The sequence below is a fragment of the Gossypium hirsutum genome, chromosome D09, assembly GCF_007990345.1.
Source record: "Gossypium hirsutum isolate 1008001.06 chromosome D09, Gossypium_hirsutum_v2.1, whole genome shotgun sequence".
Classification (NCBI taxonomy): domain Eukaryota; kingdom Viridiplantae; phylum Streptophyta; class Magnoliopsida; order Malvales; family Malvaceae; genus Gossypium; species Gossypium hirsutum.
This window is the reverse complement of record NC_053445.1, coordinates 49,756,484-49,773,922: the sequence shown is the minus strand read 5'-3', so window position 1 is coordinate 49,773,922 and position 17,439 is coordinate 49,756,484. Positions and strand designations below refer to the sequence as shown.

The 17,439-nt window shown below is 34.7% G+C and overlaps 3 protein-coding genes across 5 annotated transcripts; all 3 read right to left on the bottom strand.

The window, feature by feature from the left end:
- Window positions 1–298: 298 nt before the first annotated feature.
- On the bottom strand, window positions 299–3,099 carry LOC107892831 (vesicle-associated protein 2-1). 3 transcript variants are annotated; one of them, XM_041101208.1, is made up of 7 exons: window positions 2,622–3,088; window positions 2,080–2,150; window positions 1,796–1,961; window positions 1,584–1,699; window positions 1,385–1,495; window positions 842–910; window positions 299–621 (listed from the first exon to the last, which is right to left on the bottom strand). In XM_041101208.1, the coding sequence occupies exons 1-7, from the start codon at window positions 2,680–2,682 to the stop codon at window positions 499–501; spliced, it is 717 nt and encodes a 238-aa protein (XP_040957142.1). In that variant the 5' UTR covers window positions 2,683–3,088; the 3' UTR covers window positions 299–498. The 3 variants fall into 3 exon arrangements, with proteins under 3 accessions (XP_040957142.1, XP_016673360.1, XP_040957143.1); XM_016817871.2 differs by having other exon boundaries at window positions 1,880–1,961; window positions 2,622–3,084; XM_041101209.1 differs by lacking the exon at window positions 842–910 and having other exon boundaries at window positions 2,622–3,099.
- Window positions 3,100–4,938: 1,839 nt separating this feature from the next.
- On the bottom strand, window positions 4,939–8,591 carry LOC107890637 (RGG repeats nuclear RNA binding protein A). The gene is made up of 7 exons (XM_016815152.2): window positions 8,089–8,591; window positions 7,221–7,524; window positions 7,069–7,134; window positions 6,809–6,941; window positions 6,185–6,340; window positions 6,042–6,095; window positions 4,939–5,462 (listed from the first exon to the last, which is right to left on the bottom strand). The coding sequence occupies exons 1-7, from the start codon at window positions 8,270–8,272 to the stop codon at window positions 5,286–5,288; spliced, it is 1,074 nt and encodes a 357-aa protein (XP_016670641.1). The 5' UTR covers window positions 8,273–8,591; the 3' UTR covers window positions 4,939–5,285.
- A 2,333-nt stretch (window positions 8,592–10,924) lies between these two features.
- Window positions 10,925–12,239, bottom strand: LOC107890638 (ethylene-responsive transcription factor 2). Its single transcript, XM_016815153.2, has one exon. It carries the CDS (start codon window positions 11,926–11,928, stop codon window positions 11,122–11,124), a length of 807 nt encoding a protein of 268 aa, XP_016670642.2. The 5' UTR covers window positions 11,929–12,239; the 3' UTR covers window positions 10,925–11,121.
- Between the last annotated feature and the right edge of the window lie 5,200 nt (window positions 12,240–17,439).

The following is a 17,439-nucleotide window of genomic DNA, read 5'->3' as shown; positions in this document are numbered from 1 at the left end:
TCCATTAAGTAATGTATCAAATAATTTTTCTTTTGATATTATATTAATTTATTTATTATTTTTAGTTATTAAAATAAACTATCTTATTATTTTAAATTAAAATTAAACAGCAAAATTCAATCAAAAAATCAAATTTTAGTTACAATTCAATCAAACAAAAGTAAATTGGTAAAATTAAAAATTCAATATAAAGGGGCAAATTTAGCCTTTTTTTTCAAATGTATAATGTCAAATAATAGTGATAAATTCCAAATAAAGTGAATTTTGCAAATTGCCCCCTAAATGTTTGTCAACAAATTGAGTTCAAAAACTTAAATTAGATGATAAGTCGGGGGACAAAACAGATCAAAATAAGAAATATTGCACTAACCGTAACATTATGAGTTGAATGAAACTACATTCATTTAAAAAAAAAAACAGCTTCATCAACACATCCTCCATTTATACAATGAAAGTCCACAAAACATACCGGTTGTCATTGGCTTCCATACTCTCTATTCATTTAGACAAGTAAAGATTCAACACCAACCCAACTATTATCCCTATCACTCCCACAATGGCTGCGAACTTGAACGAGAAACCCGGATCATTCCTTCGTTGTCTTCGCCTCTTCAAAAGGTCCTGTTCCAATAAGAAAACAACGATCGCTTTTCTAAAGCTGTATGATACATACACACACGCACACTAAAAAGCTATAATTATGATTGCATTTTACAGTTTCGGATTGGGAAGAGACACGGGTAGATAAGAACGACCATAAGCCAGTCCATTTATAATTACAGTTATGAATCAACTACTTATGGTACCTTTACATTGGTTTTCTGTCAACAACTCAACATACCAGTTCTTGCTGCAGATGCAGTGTTTGCCGGACCGCGGCATCTCGGTCTTCCTTCAGCTGCTGCAAGGTCTAATTCATGGATAGGGAAAGGAAATTTAAAAGATGGAGGGAAAGAAATCGGATTCCGGGTTTGCATTTTCGAGTTAGCTTCACCGGAAAGGCAAAATGGCAACATATAACAAGAAATTAACATTATGTATTGCAATAGCTAACTGAAACCATGTGTTTGTACAAATCATACGAGAATATCGGAATCATTTGCTCATGGTAACCGGAAAAAATTGATGGAAATGAGTTGATGCAGTACATAACGATATGCCTACTTCACTCGGGCTTCGAGTATTCATTTGCAAATTCCAGATAATTTGATCAGAAGGTTTGATATGTATGCATTATATTTTTTCCTTGCGTCACAAGGCAGAGGAGTTAAACTCTTAAGGTACCAATTGAACCTTTTACTAAAAGCCTCAACGCCAAACCAACTCCTTCCATCGAAGGAATATAAATAAAGACAAAACAAAGCAGATGACCAACAAAACTTACAGAGTTTGAATCAGAGCTTCCTTCATCTCCAGAATTCCCTTGAGCCGAAGGAGATATATATTGAACTTTAAGCTTGAACTCCCTTATATCCTTAGAACTTTCTTTATTGAACTGGATTCAAAGGCAAAAAATGTCGCATTCCAAAAATCAAATTTTGTTTTTAATATGAAGAGATTATTCTCAACGTCAGCATTCTTACAGTATCAGCCGGTAAGTCATCGACATCGGTATTTGGAGGCACAATAGTACTCTGCAGCAGAAATTTGTCTTTGCATTGCATGTCTGGTGGATATTCCCGTTGCACTTGGAGAGTAACTGGTAATCAATGAAATCAGTGTCATACATACTGGAATCTCAATGAACTAACAGAAAAATGGCAAAGCTGGATCAGCTCTTAAACCCGAAACTAACCTGTGCGTTTGAATTCCATCAAGGGTTTCGTACTTCTACAAGATATTAAATCGTTTGGAAAGATTGGAGTATATAGTAGTGTACCTCTGATGAGACATGAGTCCCCAGGCTGTAAAACGCTGGTGTTCGGTCGGACGAAGTACTTCTTAGGTGAAGTTGTTTTAACCTAACATGATAAACAAGTTTGGGAACATATGAAAAATCAAACATTCATAGAAAAATCCCACAATATGAATGGGGATTGAAGAATATATATATACACATAACATGATGTTCATACATACCTTAAATGCAACATGGTTCTCTGTGTTGTTCACCACCTTAAGATCACAAAAACTTTGTTTTCCAAGCTCAACTGAAAAACATGAATCACAACATAACCAAAAGTCAACTAAAATCCTTTTTTTTTAATAATAAAAAAAAAAGCTTTGAAGAATAAACATGGTTAAACCCCATGGCAAACCTATTTGGTTCAAAATTAAATGTTTAAAGACTACATTGCTAACTTTTATAGTTAAGGTACTAATTTGCTCCTAAGCCTATAATACAAGGACCCACAAAAGAATTTGACCAATAAACATATACCGAAGAAAATGAGCATAAAAATATCCCAGAAAGATGTTAAAAATCAACGGCCAATGACTGCCCATACTTTTTTTTCCCTTTTTATAACTTGATGACATGCCTATAGAATTGAATGATGAACTTTTCCACATACATCCAATGGGAATGTATACATGTCCATGCATGCATCAGAGTTCACATACATGATACATCATTCATGCATGCAAAATATACATAAACATATAAAAAAGATGGAACTTACTAATGAACTTGAGGTCACTAGGATGAACGGAGATCAACTGATTATCCTCACCAGCTGGCATGACTGAGCCACCTACTTTCACCCCAACACCACTTTGATCTTTTATACTTTTTAACACTTTTAATATAATTAATTAATTAATTAATAAATATTTAAATCGAAATCGCCCCAACAATCTTCCACACACCAGAAAAGAAAAGAAAAGAAAAGAAAAAGTAAATATTATAATGAACAAACAGAGCTATCAAAACCCGATTCTCAAATAGGGTTTTGCTACTTTTGTTTTGTATTTTTTTGTTAAGAGAGAGAAATTTAGTTAATAAGAAACAGTGAAGTGGCAAGGAATTAGGAACAAACAGGTGGGGCAAAGCGCAACAAGCTCGGTCTAGATCTGAGGTTTCTTTCTCTTTTTTTTTTTTGGTGCGAAAAAGGAGGAGTCACCCCAACTCGCCACCAACCTCGGAGCTTCTCATCCGTATTATATATATATGTTATGTTTGTATATAAAAATAATAATTTATAATAGGCTTAATTCATTAACTACAATCACATTATTGATTACACAGATAAAAGGCAAACACTTGCCCCAGTCAACATTAGATAAACATGTCAACCCTTTCACTATAATTTTAATTATACAAATAACCCTGTATGAAATAAAAGGTAAAGTCTTTATTAAGGTCATTATTGAATTTTTAATTTATTCTATCTTTTGTCACCGAACATTAACAGTCATTTAAAATTTGATAGAAATACTGACAGTGAATTTTTTTATTAGTCTAATAACAAATTTACTCATTAATGTTTACAAAATTTATTGTTTTAGTACAAATTCTAAAAATTTTAACAAATTCAACCTTCAACACAAATTTACAAAAAATAAAATAAAATATACAAAAATTTTAGACTATGGACTTGAATTTGGTTGTGTTTATGAGTTGAAAATTGAACCATTTATCTGTTTAAGATTGGTTAATGCAGAAAATGCAACTTCTGTACCCTTAGAAGTTAGCCTTAATCGTTTTGAAGAGCTTTATTAGGAAAAAAAACATGCTGAAATTCCCTTCAATGATCACTTTGATAATACAATAATCAGAGTTAAAAAAAAAAAAAAACTTATCCATAAGAAAATTCCAACAATTGGATGAAAACTATGATATTCCTATATCCCTAAACCATACAATTTAAATTCGAATCAATTGTTTACATGAACATAAAAATGAATTAGAGTATCTACTTCCAGTGAAGTTATGAAGTTCAAAGTACTCATGCGGTGGCAAGCCACTTAAAACTAAACATACTTCTTTTACAGCATATAGAAACAAATACATACTCTGGTATTTAACTGCAGAGACCAACAATGAGGGCACTGTTATACGATTGGCTCTGCTTGCATCGAGTTGTTCCATCATATTGTAAACAACAGGATGCTGTAACGCATTCCATTCACTGACCCTCACCTGCAGTAGGAAGTCTATCCCGATAAATAAAAACGATCAAAACATAATACGATGAATGTAAAAAATCAAAATTTTACAAAATATTATTTAAGATCAAATTAATAAAATATGTAAATATTATAGCGCTAAATTTATTAATAGATCAATAAAAAAACACTTATTTTATGACTAAAAAATTTAATTTCAAATAATTTAGTCATCAAAATAGAATAAATTAAAACGTGGTGAATAGTTAGTGACCATTTATGGAATAGTCCCTAAAATGAATGCATTAGCATAAAGAATTGATACCTTCCTTGATATCATATTTTTGAAATTCTTTTATTTCTGCTATTAATTTTTAACTTGTTCTTTGTAGCTAATATATTTTTCTGCATTTCAACTTTTGTTCAGAATATTTTATCGATTTTAAGATATTATATAGATTGTATAAATATTTAATTATGAAAATTAACATTAAAAATTAAATTACATAGAAAATATTATTAACCAACCAAATTGGTCGAATTATGCTCCCAGTCTCAAAAACTTTGATCTTTCTACTTGACTCGGTTAAAAAAAATTAAAATCCAAATGACAACATTATTCATTAAATACATCGTATAATTGGATTTTAATTTTAAAATCAGACTAAATATTAAAATGTTACATATTGAGCTTTAATTTTTAATTCAGGCGATCATTCTGATTAAATTCTTTAAACTAGAAACTAAATTTCAAAAGCTCGACATCCCGTCACCGGTCATTTCACCGCCAAAGCAAGCAGTGCAAAAGCATGAAATAATAGCAACAGACTGCAATTTAAGCTTCCCTTATATTTGCAGAACATAAAACAATCCTACCTTGAAGCCAGGAGAAAACTCGAAATCGTCAGTAAATAGAGGTTTAAAAAGATAACATGAATGCCATGTCTCAAACTCCGACACGACCCTCTAAACCATCTTAACCTAAACCGAAACAAAACTGATGCCGCTACTTTTTGGTTGTAATAATGAAACTTGTGTTCTAATTTTAACCAAAAACAGTAAAACAAAAGAAATTAATAAGAAAGACAAAGTATGCATGCATGCATGTCAGGAAATGGGCAAAGTATCTAAAATTTACACTCAAAAACAGAAAAGCTTGTAGACTCCTGACTATTGAATAGATCACAACGCATTCCCATGAAAATGAAAACCATTGTGCAGATTGCAGCGGTGGGGTCTCACTTGCCACCCAATGAAGGGAAGTGCCCAGGATCTTCGATTGAGGGAGCTAACACACTGCTAGCTGTATTGCCTCCATATCCACCTCTAGGACCACGGCCACGGCCTCGACCACGCCCAGGTCCGTAGTACCTCTCCCCTTCAGCTGGCTTCAGAAACTCATTGATGCTAACAGACTATACACCAAAACAACATTCATGCAAAGTTTTAATATGAGAAATACATCACCAGCACCAATAGGCAGAACTTAATGCAGAGATATCACTCCACCCATATTCATCTAGTAATGAAAAAGGTTGAAAAAATCACATGATCATGCAACTAAATGACAATAAAAGAAAATTAAATGTACTCGAATGATTTTACAGATTCATTTTCAGTGTTGCTTATCAATCATTACACGGTTAAACAGCAGAGAACTAGGCAAGGTCTCAATCAGTTACTATTAAAGTCTAAATTAGTTTAAACTCATTCTAGTGTCCGAGGAATATAAGACAATGACTAGGACAATAAAGATAAAACAACCATACTCCATACACAATGGAACCTGAGATTTGTTTAAGTCAGAAGCATATGCTACAAAATTAAGAACCAAAATCCAGAGATGCATTCATGCTTCATTATAACAAAACAGATTACTATACTTAATTGAACCCAATTAAATTAAAAAGGCAGATAGCAACCAGAAAGAAAAAGATAATGCCAAATCCATCCAAAAGCAGTTAATCAAAAATAACGTGACAAAATATGCACACCTTTTTTACTCTTTCTTCTTTATCAGCATCCTTGCGCTTGTCCTTTTCAGAACCCTAAAAATCAAAAGCTTAGTCAATACACTGGTATAAATTAAATAGATAAAAACCATATAAAACAAAAGAGGAAAGCTAAGAAAACTTACCAGTTTGATAAAAATGTCATCGTTGCTCTTCTTACTTGAAAGTTGTTGCATGGACTCAAACTCTTTGGTATCAACTTTCCTTTCTTCAGTCTTAAGGGCAAGCAAAGCTTTCCTCTTCTCCTCAACAATCTTCTCATATTCTTCCAGAGTCATCTCCTACAATAGAGGGAAGAAATATACATTAAAAATTACAACTCGTCTTACTCATACTCAAGTCAGTGTTGTACATAGATATGCTAATGTGTCATATATGGATATCATCCGAACGAGTTAGTTCAATTCATTCAAAGTTTTTTCCATGTACTAGGAAGGTCCTTGGATGGCCATATCTCCATACCATGTCTAAAAACGTGTGGGATGTAAGTGCCGGCCACAAATGCTTCAAGAAAAAGGAAGACTCAGAACAACACAGATTACAACATTATAATCAAGCAAGACTTACTAAACCAGGTGAAGTCCAAACTAGATGATTAATTCAGTTCAAAGAAGTTATCATAATACATTCTGTTTACTCGCTTGATACTAACTAATCAAGGAGTAACAAATTGAAGAAAACAGTGAAAAAAATTTTGTTATTGCCTACAGAGGTACAAAACAAAGACACTAACAGTGACTGAAAACTACCTTGTTTTCAGGCTCTTTCTCCTCAGCTTCATTTGCAGCATTCTCCTTGCCAGCATCCATGGCATCTTCCTCTCCAGACTGCTTCTCAATGCTAACATTCTTTTCATTCTCAGGGACATTTTCTTCGGTCTCCCTTATTTTGGGCAAGATAACAGATATATAAGCATATGAGCTTGCATCACACAAAAATATGTATATAGCATAATAACAGAAGCTTTGTTGCACATGATGCTTAGTAGATTGGCAAAACAGATACTCACGGAGCAATTCCATCAGTAGGACTACCCCAATTACCACGTCCAGAACCATCACGTTTGAACTCATTCCTGGTTATTTATAAAGGTTGATAAACAATGTTATGCATGGTTAAAGAAAACAGACATGAAAATTAAAATAATGCAACAATACTTGCCCACGTCCAGTCCCACTACGGCGATCATACATCCTGCGAGGGCGCTCCCCCTCTCCAGATTCTCCATCATTAAAACCACCGCGTCGTCCTCCACGGAAAGAACCTCGAGGCCCACCATATCCTCCACGCCTTTCAGTTTGCTTCCTTTCTTCTCCCTCTTCAGAAGGTCTGTACCCTCCTAAAAATGCATTGGAGTTATCATTGACATTGGAATCACGATTGAACCCTCTTCCACCATATCCCCGGCCTCCTCCACGTCCAGCACCACGACCTCCTCGTCCAGGATCATTCCTTGCCTCTCTCACTACAACAAAAGGCAAACATGGGGAAAAAGTATGCAAGATAAATGAGTAGGACACCACACTTCAATAATTAAATGTGCTTATCAATAAACCAACAAAAGGGTAAACAAAAACTAAGAAAAAAGTTCAGCAATAAAACCATATCACCTAGACAAACAACATGAATGAGGTTCAACATGAGTTTCAAGCTACACAAAAGAAATGAATGGCATTGATAAAATAATTTTATAGCAAGATAAATAGAATCAAAAGTTCCCCTAATTTTTTATGTTTTGCCTCATTTTCAATACCAAAACACATGCAACTTAGCGAATGACCTAACCAAAAGAATTGTTCTAATGACAGATAAAAACTAACAAATCTCCCAATCCTCTTAGATAAGTCTTCTACTTTGCTTCAATTTCAAATCAGACAAACAACCATATATAAATCCATGAACCAATCGCAACAAAGATACTCATGCAAACTATTGAAACAATACATAAAACAAAAAACCCATAAATCTCATTTATTTACCATCAAAAGAAAACTGGCAAACAGACAACAAGAAAGGAAACAAAAGTTACCAGCTTGAGCAGGAGGAGATGGCTTGGAAGGGAACTTAGCAGGCTTAGCCGGCTGAGCTTGAGCTGGGGCGGAAGCAGGAGCTTTCTTGGGCTTTTCAAGCTTCTGCTGCTCAGCAGCGGCAATAACCAAATTTGGGTCTTCAGTATCATCGTCCAAGAGATCGAAAGGGTTCGTGGTTGCCATTGGTTAAAAAAAATTGGATTATTGAAAATCTCTTAGCTTTTCTTTCTTTTTTTACTTAAAAAAGAAAACGAAATAGCAACCAGGAGAACCCTAGTGTATGATTAAAGCCATGGAAGTGAATATAAATGACAAAGGAAAAGATCTAGGCTTGGTGTTTGAGAGGTAAGAAAATGGAGAGACAATCGATAGAGATCACAAAACCCTAGCCAATGCGGCAGAGAAGTGAGAGTGAGGCTAAACCTAATCTTAAAAACCCTATTGGTTTTGTTAATGTGTGGGCGGTTTCATTTTAGGACTTCTGCATTTCGATTGATGAATTGAGACGGGATGAAAGAGATTTCTTTAATAAATAAGAAATTTAATAAATACTAAAATCCATATCAAACCTGTGGATTAAAAAAAAGTCTTTTTAATAAAAATAGTTCTTTTTTTAAGTGAGTGGGTATTTATTTTTAGAGAAAAAAATCTTAATTGATAGTTTTCCTTCAAGGTTTTACAAGAATACAATACAATCACAAAAAATATCTTTTGAGTAATTATAATTAGAATAAAATTAATATGAATGATAACTAAGTTAAAATTTAAAATATATTCAAATAAGGCATAAGATCTACCTAATTTATTACAAGTATGAGTATATTAGAGAATAGGTTTGTTAGTGCTAGTTGTCATTTAGTTTGTTAGTCGATAGCTGCAGTAATTGTATTATTGTCAGTTTGTTAGATACTGTTATTGAGGAAGTTAGTATAACATTTCTATTATAACTAAATACACTCTATGAGTGCTATCAATCTTTGTATATAAGGTAAGCTCATCTCACTTGAGATATTAGAGCTTTTATTAATAAAACAAGTATATTCTTTTTCTCTATTTCTTCTTAATCTCTTTGTGTTTTTTTGTTGTTGTTTTTAGTTGTGATTTTTTAAATATTTTGACATGGTATCAGAGCTAATTTTAAGTTGCTAGATCAATAATTGTGAAAATATTTATTCTTGTTGTTAAAGCAACTTAGGGTATGTTTTCGTCGAGGAACGATTATTAGGGGTGTTCAAACTTCGGCTAAAATTGAATTAACCAATCGAATCAATTTAATTCGGTTAATCGATCAATTAACCGATCTAGCTCGGTCGGAGTTCAGTTAAATTTTTTTTGAAAATTCGGTTAACAGTTAATTCGGTTCAAAATCGTGTAAATAACTGAATTAACCGAACTTAATGGATAATATTATATATTATATGTATTAGGCCATTACTGATTCAGTTAATTCAGTCAAATGAACAATATTAATTTTTTTGATATGTTTTATACTAGTTTTAACAAAAATAAAATAAAACATATAAATTTCGATTAACCGACCGAATTAACCGATATTAAATTTAATAGTTAATTTAAAAAACATAATTATATTTAGTAATTAATTTTGTTAACATATTAAACAATTTTCTAATATAAATAAATTAAATAATTATAAAATATAGTACTAAAAATTTAACATCTTTATTTTCAATTCACTAAACAACAACTAAGTTAATGCTTCGTTTAGAAACAGGGATTTGAAATTTTGGAATTAGATTTTATTTATTATGTAAATAGTAAGAACTAAATGTATATATTATGAATAAATTAGTTGAGATTCAATACAATATATATTAGAACATTATAAAAACATGTATTTGTTAAGATTTTTAGTTTTTATGATGTTATATGAGTGTTTTATATTTTAAATAAATTGCTTAAAATGATAATTAAAGAAGAAAATACAATATAAGTATGCAAGTTGTAAAAGATATTTGGTTAAATGATAAAGATGGATGAAAATTGAATTCTATGTGTTGGTTTGATGGTTAAGATATTCACCACCCCATGTGTGACTTAGTTCGAGTCACGCTAATTAAGTTATTATTAAATCTTTGTCCTACTCTTATAATAATAAGAAGAAGATGATGATGATGATGATGACGATGAAAATTGGAAACATAAAGTGTTCCATGTAAAGTTAGAAAAAGAAAAACCCAAATACAACAACCCATAAAAATATAGGCTTTGGGACCATTAAAATTAAACGAAGTTGTTCGCTTATTTGGGCCTTCATTAATATTACAATAAAATATTTAAATAATAAAAATATATGAAACAAAAATTTATAATTCAAAATTTAAATTCATTAATATTATAATATTTTAGTAATAGTATAAAAGTAATTTATTATAATTTATTATTAATATTTTGATACGTTAAATATACACTTTAAATATTTGTAAGTAATTAATATTAATTATTTGTAAAATTTAATTTCAACATATCCTCCATATTTAAAATATTATTAAAATATGATCAGTAAATATGTAATGTTTTAATTTTTAGATAAATTCAAATATAAAAATAATTATATATTCAATATAAATATTACATAAAATGACTTGAATTATAAATAAAAGTTAAAAAAATTACAATAAGATCATTATATAAAATGAAAGTTTAATAAAAACATATGTAAAAAATTGTGTTTGCAAAACTTTTAGAGATTTTATGTTTTTTTTTCGTAAATTCTTTAATTCTTTACTATTAATTAATTTTTTACTTAAACTTGGTTAAAGTTTAAGTTTAAATTTTAAGGTTGGAATAATTTAAAAAATTGATAAATAATAATAGTTATATATATATTTGAATATTATTAATATAAAATAACAAAATCAATTAAAAAATACAAATCCTTTGTATTCACAAAGCTAAAACAAAAATCCCTCAACTCTTAAAAGTGTATTTCACCTTAATGTTTATAAATTGAAAGAATGTACATTAGAAGATAAGCTTACTGCAGCTGAAATTAATCCACTGACACGTCAGCATTAACTGACTAATAGCTGCTCGCCATGTGCACACGTACTAACTTTATAATTAACTTCACCTCCAGCACCCATGTCTAACCCAGCGTGAACCACTGCCGGAGCTGAGCCAGCCACCTTTCTCCTCCTTTTTGGTGACGCATTTTCGGAGCCAGAAGACGAAGACGGCTCCGGCGACGATCTCTTTGACGTTACTCTGACTGGATCAGGCTCCCCAGAGTTCACCCTCAGAGGAAAATTCAACAAAGCTCTTGAGCCACGCATCCTATAAGCTGCTCTATCATAAGCTAAAGCCGCATCCTCAGCCGTCTCAAAAGTACCTAACCAAACCCGAGCGCCATTTTTAGCCGGGTCCCTAATCTCAGCTGCGAACTTCCCCCACGGCCTTTGCCTAACGCCTCTGTAATGCTTCCCTTTGGCCGGCACCACCGCAGGAACCGTCCTCTCCGCCACCGTATCCACTTTTTCCACCGATGTCTGCGGTAAAAATTCTTGCGGTTCCGGCTTGATCGGCGCGAAATTCGTCTTAGAGTTATCGGACGGTGCCCAACCGACAGTTAGAGCATCTCGTAAGAGTCCGTAAACAAGCATGTCCTGGGAATCGTCTTCTTTGAGCGGGAGATCACCCCAGGTTTCAGTGAAACAGGGGTACAAACGGCTAAAGCTTGAGCTCCTGCAAAACATGGGGGGAGCCGAGGTAAAATCAGTGGAAGCAGTGAGTCGAAGGTCCGATGAATCGCTGAGTAAGTATTGCCGAATTGAGTCCAGCATAGCCAAATCGGAGTCGTTTGCACTTGAATACATCTCCATAGCCAAAACAAAACAGTCAACCTATTTTTTTTCCTCTAAAAATCTAATCTCAAAATTTTCAAATTTTGTGTCTGGGGATGTTTTTTTTTCTTCTTTCAAAAGTCTGAACTTTGCGTGGCAAAGGGTAAGTGAGGTTATATAGTGAAATTAGATACATGAACCAACGCCATGGTATTTTTCAGTTTTTTTCTTTTTCTTTTTTGTTTTTTCTCCAATGCATGAATTTCATTGAAACTTCATTTAAGCCTCGTGATTAATATGTTTCTGATTTGTCGAATGCCACTAAATTAATACAGGATGACGTCATCCAATTGACAACAGCAAATCGTTTGTTGCTTTGCTTATTCGCATGCCTTGTTGCCCACTTGCTCTATATATGGTTTTTATTTGTATTTTCTTTTTGCCAATTTTCCTTCCTGTTTATTTAAATTTCCTTTTCATATTTTTCTCCATACATTGGCCCTAGACGTATTATATAAAAGTTAATATAACCAACAACCTTTTGGATAAGTTCGGAATAAAGTCAATAGTCCATTAAAGAATATTATGGCACGGAATGGACCCTCTTCTTTTTACCCTAAGGATTTGTTTTATAAGGCTATACTTAAACTAATATTCCCTCTTTTATCTTATCTTAATTTACATCAATTTAATTTAATTAATCTTGTGGCTTAAACAAGCATATTAAAAAAACACAATAGGAGAAGTCATAAATTTTGTTTTGGGAGCAAACATAAAATTAAATGTTTTTAAGATTGTTAAAAGATGATAGATTAGTAAAGTTAAGGAGTTGGCAAGGCTTTGTCTCCTAAAATGGAAAATATTTCGTTTTAACTCTTCATAATTTATAAAATTTTAAATTAGTAATAATAAAATTATATTTTGGTCCCTCAAAAATAATAAAAATTTGACTTAACTCTTTAAAAAACTATAAATATATAAACTATTAAAATAGTGAAATTATATTTTTACTATTGTAAAAATACACAATTTAATTCCGGCCTCCTCAAAAAAATTTTCTAGCTCCACCACTAAATAAAGAATGAATCAATGAAGAAAAAGTGAAAAATATTTAGAACGGTTCACTTTTATAGGGCGAAGAGCGTCAATGATAAAAATTAGCGAAAAAATATTGAAAAAAAACTTTTGGTAGCTGAAAAGTACAAGAGAAAAAAAGATAGAAAATATTACTTACCCCAATCCCAAGAAGTATATAAAACACATTAGGAAAAAAGCAATTATAATATTTTGAGAGAAAAAATGAAAAATTTTCATCTAATTAAAGTATTAAAGAGGTTAAATTGAAATGTTAATTTCTAGAGGACGTAAAAGAAATATTCTATGCCAAGTCATTACTGCTCTAGCTACACCATATAATTTACATAAATAAAACTCAAATTTAAGCATTTGAAAATTTAATAGCTAAATTTTATTGTTTCAATCAAGTCCTCTTTAACCAACATATATGTTAAGAAATGGCTTAAAATTGGTAGTGGATTGTTGTTGTTGGTAGTGGGTTGTTGGTGGTAGTGGATTAGTGGATGGTTGTTGGTGTCCATTTTCAACCACAAATCTTTGCCAAAGTTTTGGACAATTATGTCCTTGAACTCTCTTATAAATAGAGAGGTTCATTAGCCATATTAATCATCCCAAACCAAGAGAGAGCAAAGCTTGTTCTTTGAAAGCTAGGATTTTAGCTTTCGGGTTTTCTATAGGGGTTGAGAGTTGTGAGGTTCTCGGGTTGTGTCTTGAGTGTAAAACACTTGTAATCTTCATCTTGTTATAGTGAAATTTCTTTTCGCCTCTGCCCGTGGACGTAGGCATTAAAGCCGAACCACGTAAATCCTTGTGTTCACTTTATTTTTCGTTCCGGTCAATTTACTTGTAGTCATATCGGAGTTCTCGAATCGATCCTTTCCGCAACAAATTGGTATCAGAGCGTAGTTGAAGGAGTGATAATATTTTCTGAATTGCCCTGTGACTGCAGCTTTGTCTGATCTTTCACATCAGGAAGAAAATATTATCATTCATTCAAAGGTTCCAAATTATGGCTACAAGTGTTTCATCGACTAAGTATGATGTCGAGAAATTTACCGGGAAAAATAGTTTCAGTTTATGGCGCATCAAGATGCGGGCAGTGCTGGTTCAACAAGGATTGCTAAAAGCATTGTCTGGTAAAGATAAATTACCAAGCACGCTTTCGGAAGAGCAAAAGGATGACATGCTAGAAAGAGCACATAGTGCTATTCTGCTATGTCTAGGAGATGAAGTGCTACGAGAAGTAGCGGATGAGAAAACCGCGTCCGGTTTGTGGCTCCGGTTAGAGAGCAAGTACATGACGAAGTCATTGACGAACCGGCTCTACCTCAAGCAAAGACTCTATGCCCTGAAGATGGAGGAAGGTACACCTGTTTCCCAGCACCTGGATAAATTCAATTCCATTATCATGGATTTGAATAATATCGATAACAAAATCGATGATGAGGACCAAGCAATAATTGTTTTGTGTTCTTTGCCTCCCTCGTATGAGAATTTTGTTGATACAATGATGTACGGTCGTGATGACCTGACTCTAGAGGAGGTGAAAAATGCCTTAAGTTCCAGTGAGTTGAGGAAGAAAATCACTGGTAAGGTGGTCGAAAACAATGAAGGCGAAGGCTTGGTTGCTCGAGGAAGATCCAAGGCAAAGGGTGGAAGTTCAAGTAAAAGCCATCCTAGATCGCAGTCCAAGAAGAGAATACAGTGCTACTACTGTAAGAAGTACGGGCACATGAAGGTAGATTGTCCGAAAAGGAAGGAGAAATCAGAATCACAGGAGCAACAAAATGATCGTGCGAATGTAGCTGATGCAGATTCTTCAAGTGATGCCGAGATCGTTCTTGCAGTATCCGACTCTTACGCTGGTGGGAGATGGATTCTTGATACGGGAGCTACATTTCATATAAGTACTTCGAAAGATGCATTCTCAACATACGAGAAGCATTCTGGTTCAGTACTAATGGGAAATGACCACGCATGTCAAGTCATGGGGATTGGCACAGTTCGTATAAAGATGTTTGACGGTATTGTTAGAACTCTAACTGATGTTCGGCACATTCCAGAAATGAAGAAAAATTTGATCTCTTTGAGTACGTTGGACAAGAAAGGCTTTCGGTACTCTGCTGAAGGTGGAGTTCTCAAGGTATTCTCGGGTGCTTTGACTGTGATACGTGGTAATTTGGAGCGGGGCCTTTACTTCCTCGATGGTTCCTCGGTTACAGGTGTTGCGGGAGTGTCATCATCAGATGATCTAGATTCTGACACCACGAAGTTATGGCATATGCGGCTCGGGCATATGAGCGAGAGAGGCTTATCGGTGCTAAGCAAACGAGGATTATTGTCTGGGCAGTGTACAGGAAAGTTGAATTTCTGTGAGCACTGCGTCTTCGGTAAGCAGACTCGGGTAAAGTTCAGCACTGGGATTCACAAGACAAAAGGCACAGTGGATTACTTCCATTCTGACCTTTGGGGGCCTTCTCCGACAATTTCTAAAGGTGGTTACAGATATCTGCTTACCTTTATCGATGATTACTCGAGAAAGGTTTGGGTGTATTTTCTGAAGAGCAAGTATGAGGTTCTCATCAACTTCAAGCAATTTAAAGCTTTGATCGAAAATCAAACAGGAAAGAAGATCAAGCGATTCCGGACGGATAATGGCTTGGAGTTTTGCTCAGGTGAATTCAATGAGTTCTGCAAAAATGAAGGAATAGTGAGACACCGCACTGTTCGTCGAACACCACAACAAAATGGAGTTGCAGAACGCATGAATAGAACTCTCTTGGAGCGAGCTCGTTGCATGCGATCAAATGCTGGGCTCGGTGAAGAATTTTGGGCTGAAGCTGTTAATACTGCTTGTTATTTGGTTAACAGATCTCCGTCAACAGCTATTGAGCTGAAGACTCCTGAGGAAGTATGGTCTGGTTCTCCTGCTGATTACTCTGGTTTAAGAGTGTTTGGCTGCCCTGCGTATGCTCATGTAAATGAGGGAAAACTCAAACCGAGGGCGAAGAAATGCATATTTCTTGGATACGGCCAAGGGGTGAAAGGATACAGGTTGTGGTGTCCTGATCCGGTTTCGTCCAAGTTCATCATCAGCAGAGATGTGACTTTTGATGAGTCATCCATGCTTCGATCCACCACAAATTCCCGGGAAAAGGAGGAGTCAGATAGAATGGGAGATCACGGTGTTGAGAAGCAGGTGGAGTGTCAGGTGGACGCTCCAATTCCTACGGAAGGTACTTCAGTCCAGGATGATCAAGTTGAGGTGCAAGATTCCGATGAAGATGAGTCACCTCAAGAAAAACCATATAGCATTGCCACTGGAAGAACGAAGAGACAAATCAAACCAAATCCGCGTTACGCTAATCTGGTGTCTTTCGCGCTCAGTGTGGCGGAGTCCATTGGTATAGAACCTTCCAGTTATAATGAGGCTGTCACGTGTGATGAGTCGGCACAGTGGGCAATTGCTATGAGTGAGGAGATAGAATCTCTTCACAAGAACCATACTTGGGAGTTGGTTAAGCCGCCAAGTAACCAGAAGATAGTTGGTTGCAAATGGGTCTTCAAGAAAAAGGAAGGCATCCTAGGGGTTGAAGCAACTAGATTCAAGGCACGATTGGTTGCTAAAGGCTTCACTCAGAAAGAGGGGATTGACTACAATGAAGTTTTCTCCCCAGTCGTAAAGCATTCTTCCATTCGTGTATTACTTGCCATGGTGGCCAAGTCTGATCTAGAACTTGAGCAGCTTGACGTAAAAACGGCGTTCTTGCATGGTGAGCTCGAGGAAACAATCTACATGCGTCAACCAGAGGGTTTTACAGTTCCTGGTAAAGAAGACCATGTCTGTCTATTAAAGAAGTCTTTATATGGATTGAAACAATCCCCAAGGCAGTGGTACAAGCGGTTTGATAGCTTCATGATTCAGCATGGTTACACAAGATGTGACTATGATGCTTGTGTCTATCATCGGAAGCTCTCAGATGGTTCGCACATTTATTTGTTGCTGTATGTTGATGACATGTTAATTGCTTCCAAAAACATGTCGGAAATCAACAAGTTAAAGTCGCAGTTGAGTGGTGAGTTCGAGATGAAGGATCTGGGTGCTGCCAAGAAAATTTTGGGCATGGATATTCACAGAGATCGCAAGGCGGGCAAGCTTCGTGTGTCGCAGAAGAACTACATTGAAAAGGTTCTTCAACGCTTCGGCATGGATAAAGCGAAAACTGTGAGTACTCCGTTGGCACCACATTTCAAACTCTCTGCAGAGTTGTCACCACAATCTGATGAAGAAAAGCAGCAAATGTCTCACATTCCATACTCGAGTGCAGTTGGAAGCGTGATGTATGCAATGGTTTGCACTCGTCCAGACATTTCACATGCAGTTAGTGTGGTCAGCAGATACATGAGTTGTCCTGGCAAGGAACACTGGCAGGCCGTGAAATGGATTCTCAGGTACTTGAGAGGTTCTGCAGA

Coding starts and splice junctions, on each gene's coding strand:
- LOC107892831 (XM_041101208.1), bottom strand. CDS start 2,682: ATGCCAGCTGGTGAGGATAATCAGTTGATCTCCGTTCATCCTAGTGAC. Junction 2,151..2,621: donor TAGTGACCTCAAGTTCATTA/GTAAGTTCCATC, acceptor CATGTTTTTCAG/TTGAGCTTGGAAAACAAAGT. Junction 1,700..1,795: donor GATGGAATTCAAACGCACAG/GTTAGTTTCGGG, acceptor ATTGATTACCAG/TTACTCTCCAAGTGCAACGG.
- LOC107890637 (XM_016815152.2), bottom strand. CDS start 8,272: ATGGCAACCACGAACCCTTTCGATCTCTTGGACGATGATACTGAAGAC. Junction 7,135..7,220: donor CGTAGTGGGACTGGACGTGG/GCAAGTATTGTT, acceptor ATAAATAACCAG/GAATGAGTTCAAACGTGATG. Junction 6,942..7,068: donor CCTACTGATGGAATTGCTCC/GTGAGTATCTGT, acceptor GCCCAAAATAAG/GGAGACCGAAGAAAATGTCC.
- LOC107890638 (XM_016815153.2), bottom strand. CDS start 11,928: ATGGAGATGTATTCAAGTGCAAACGACTCCGATTTGGCTATGCTGGAC.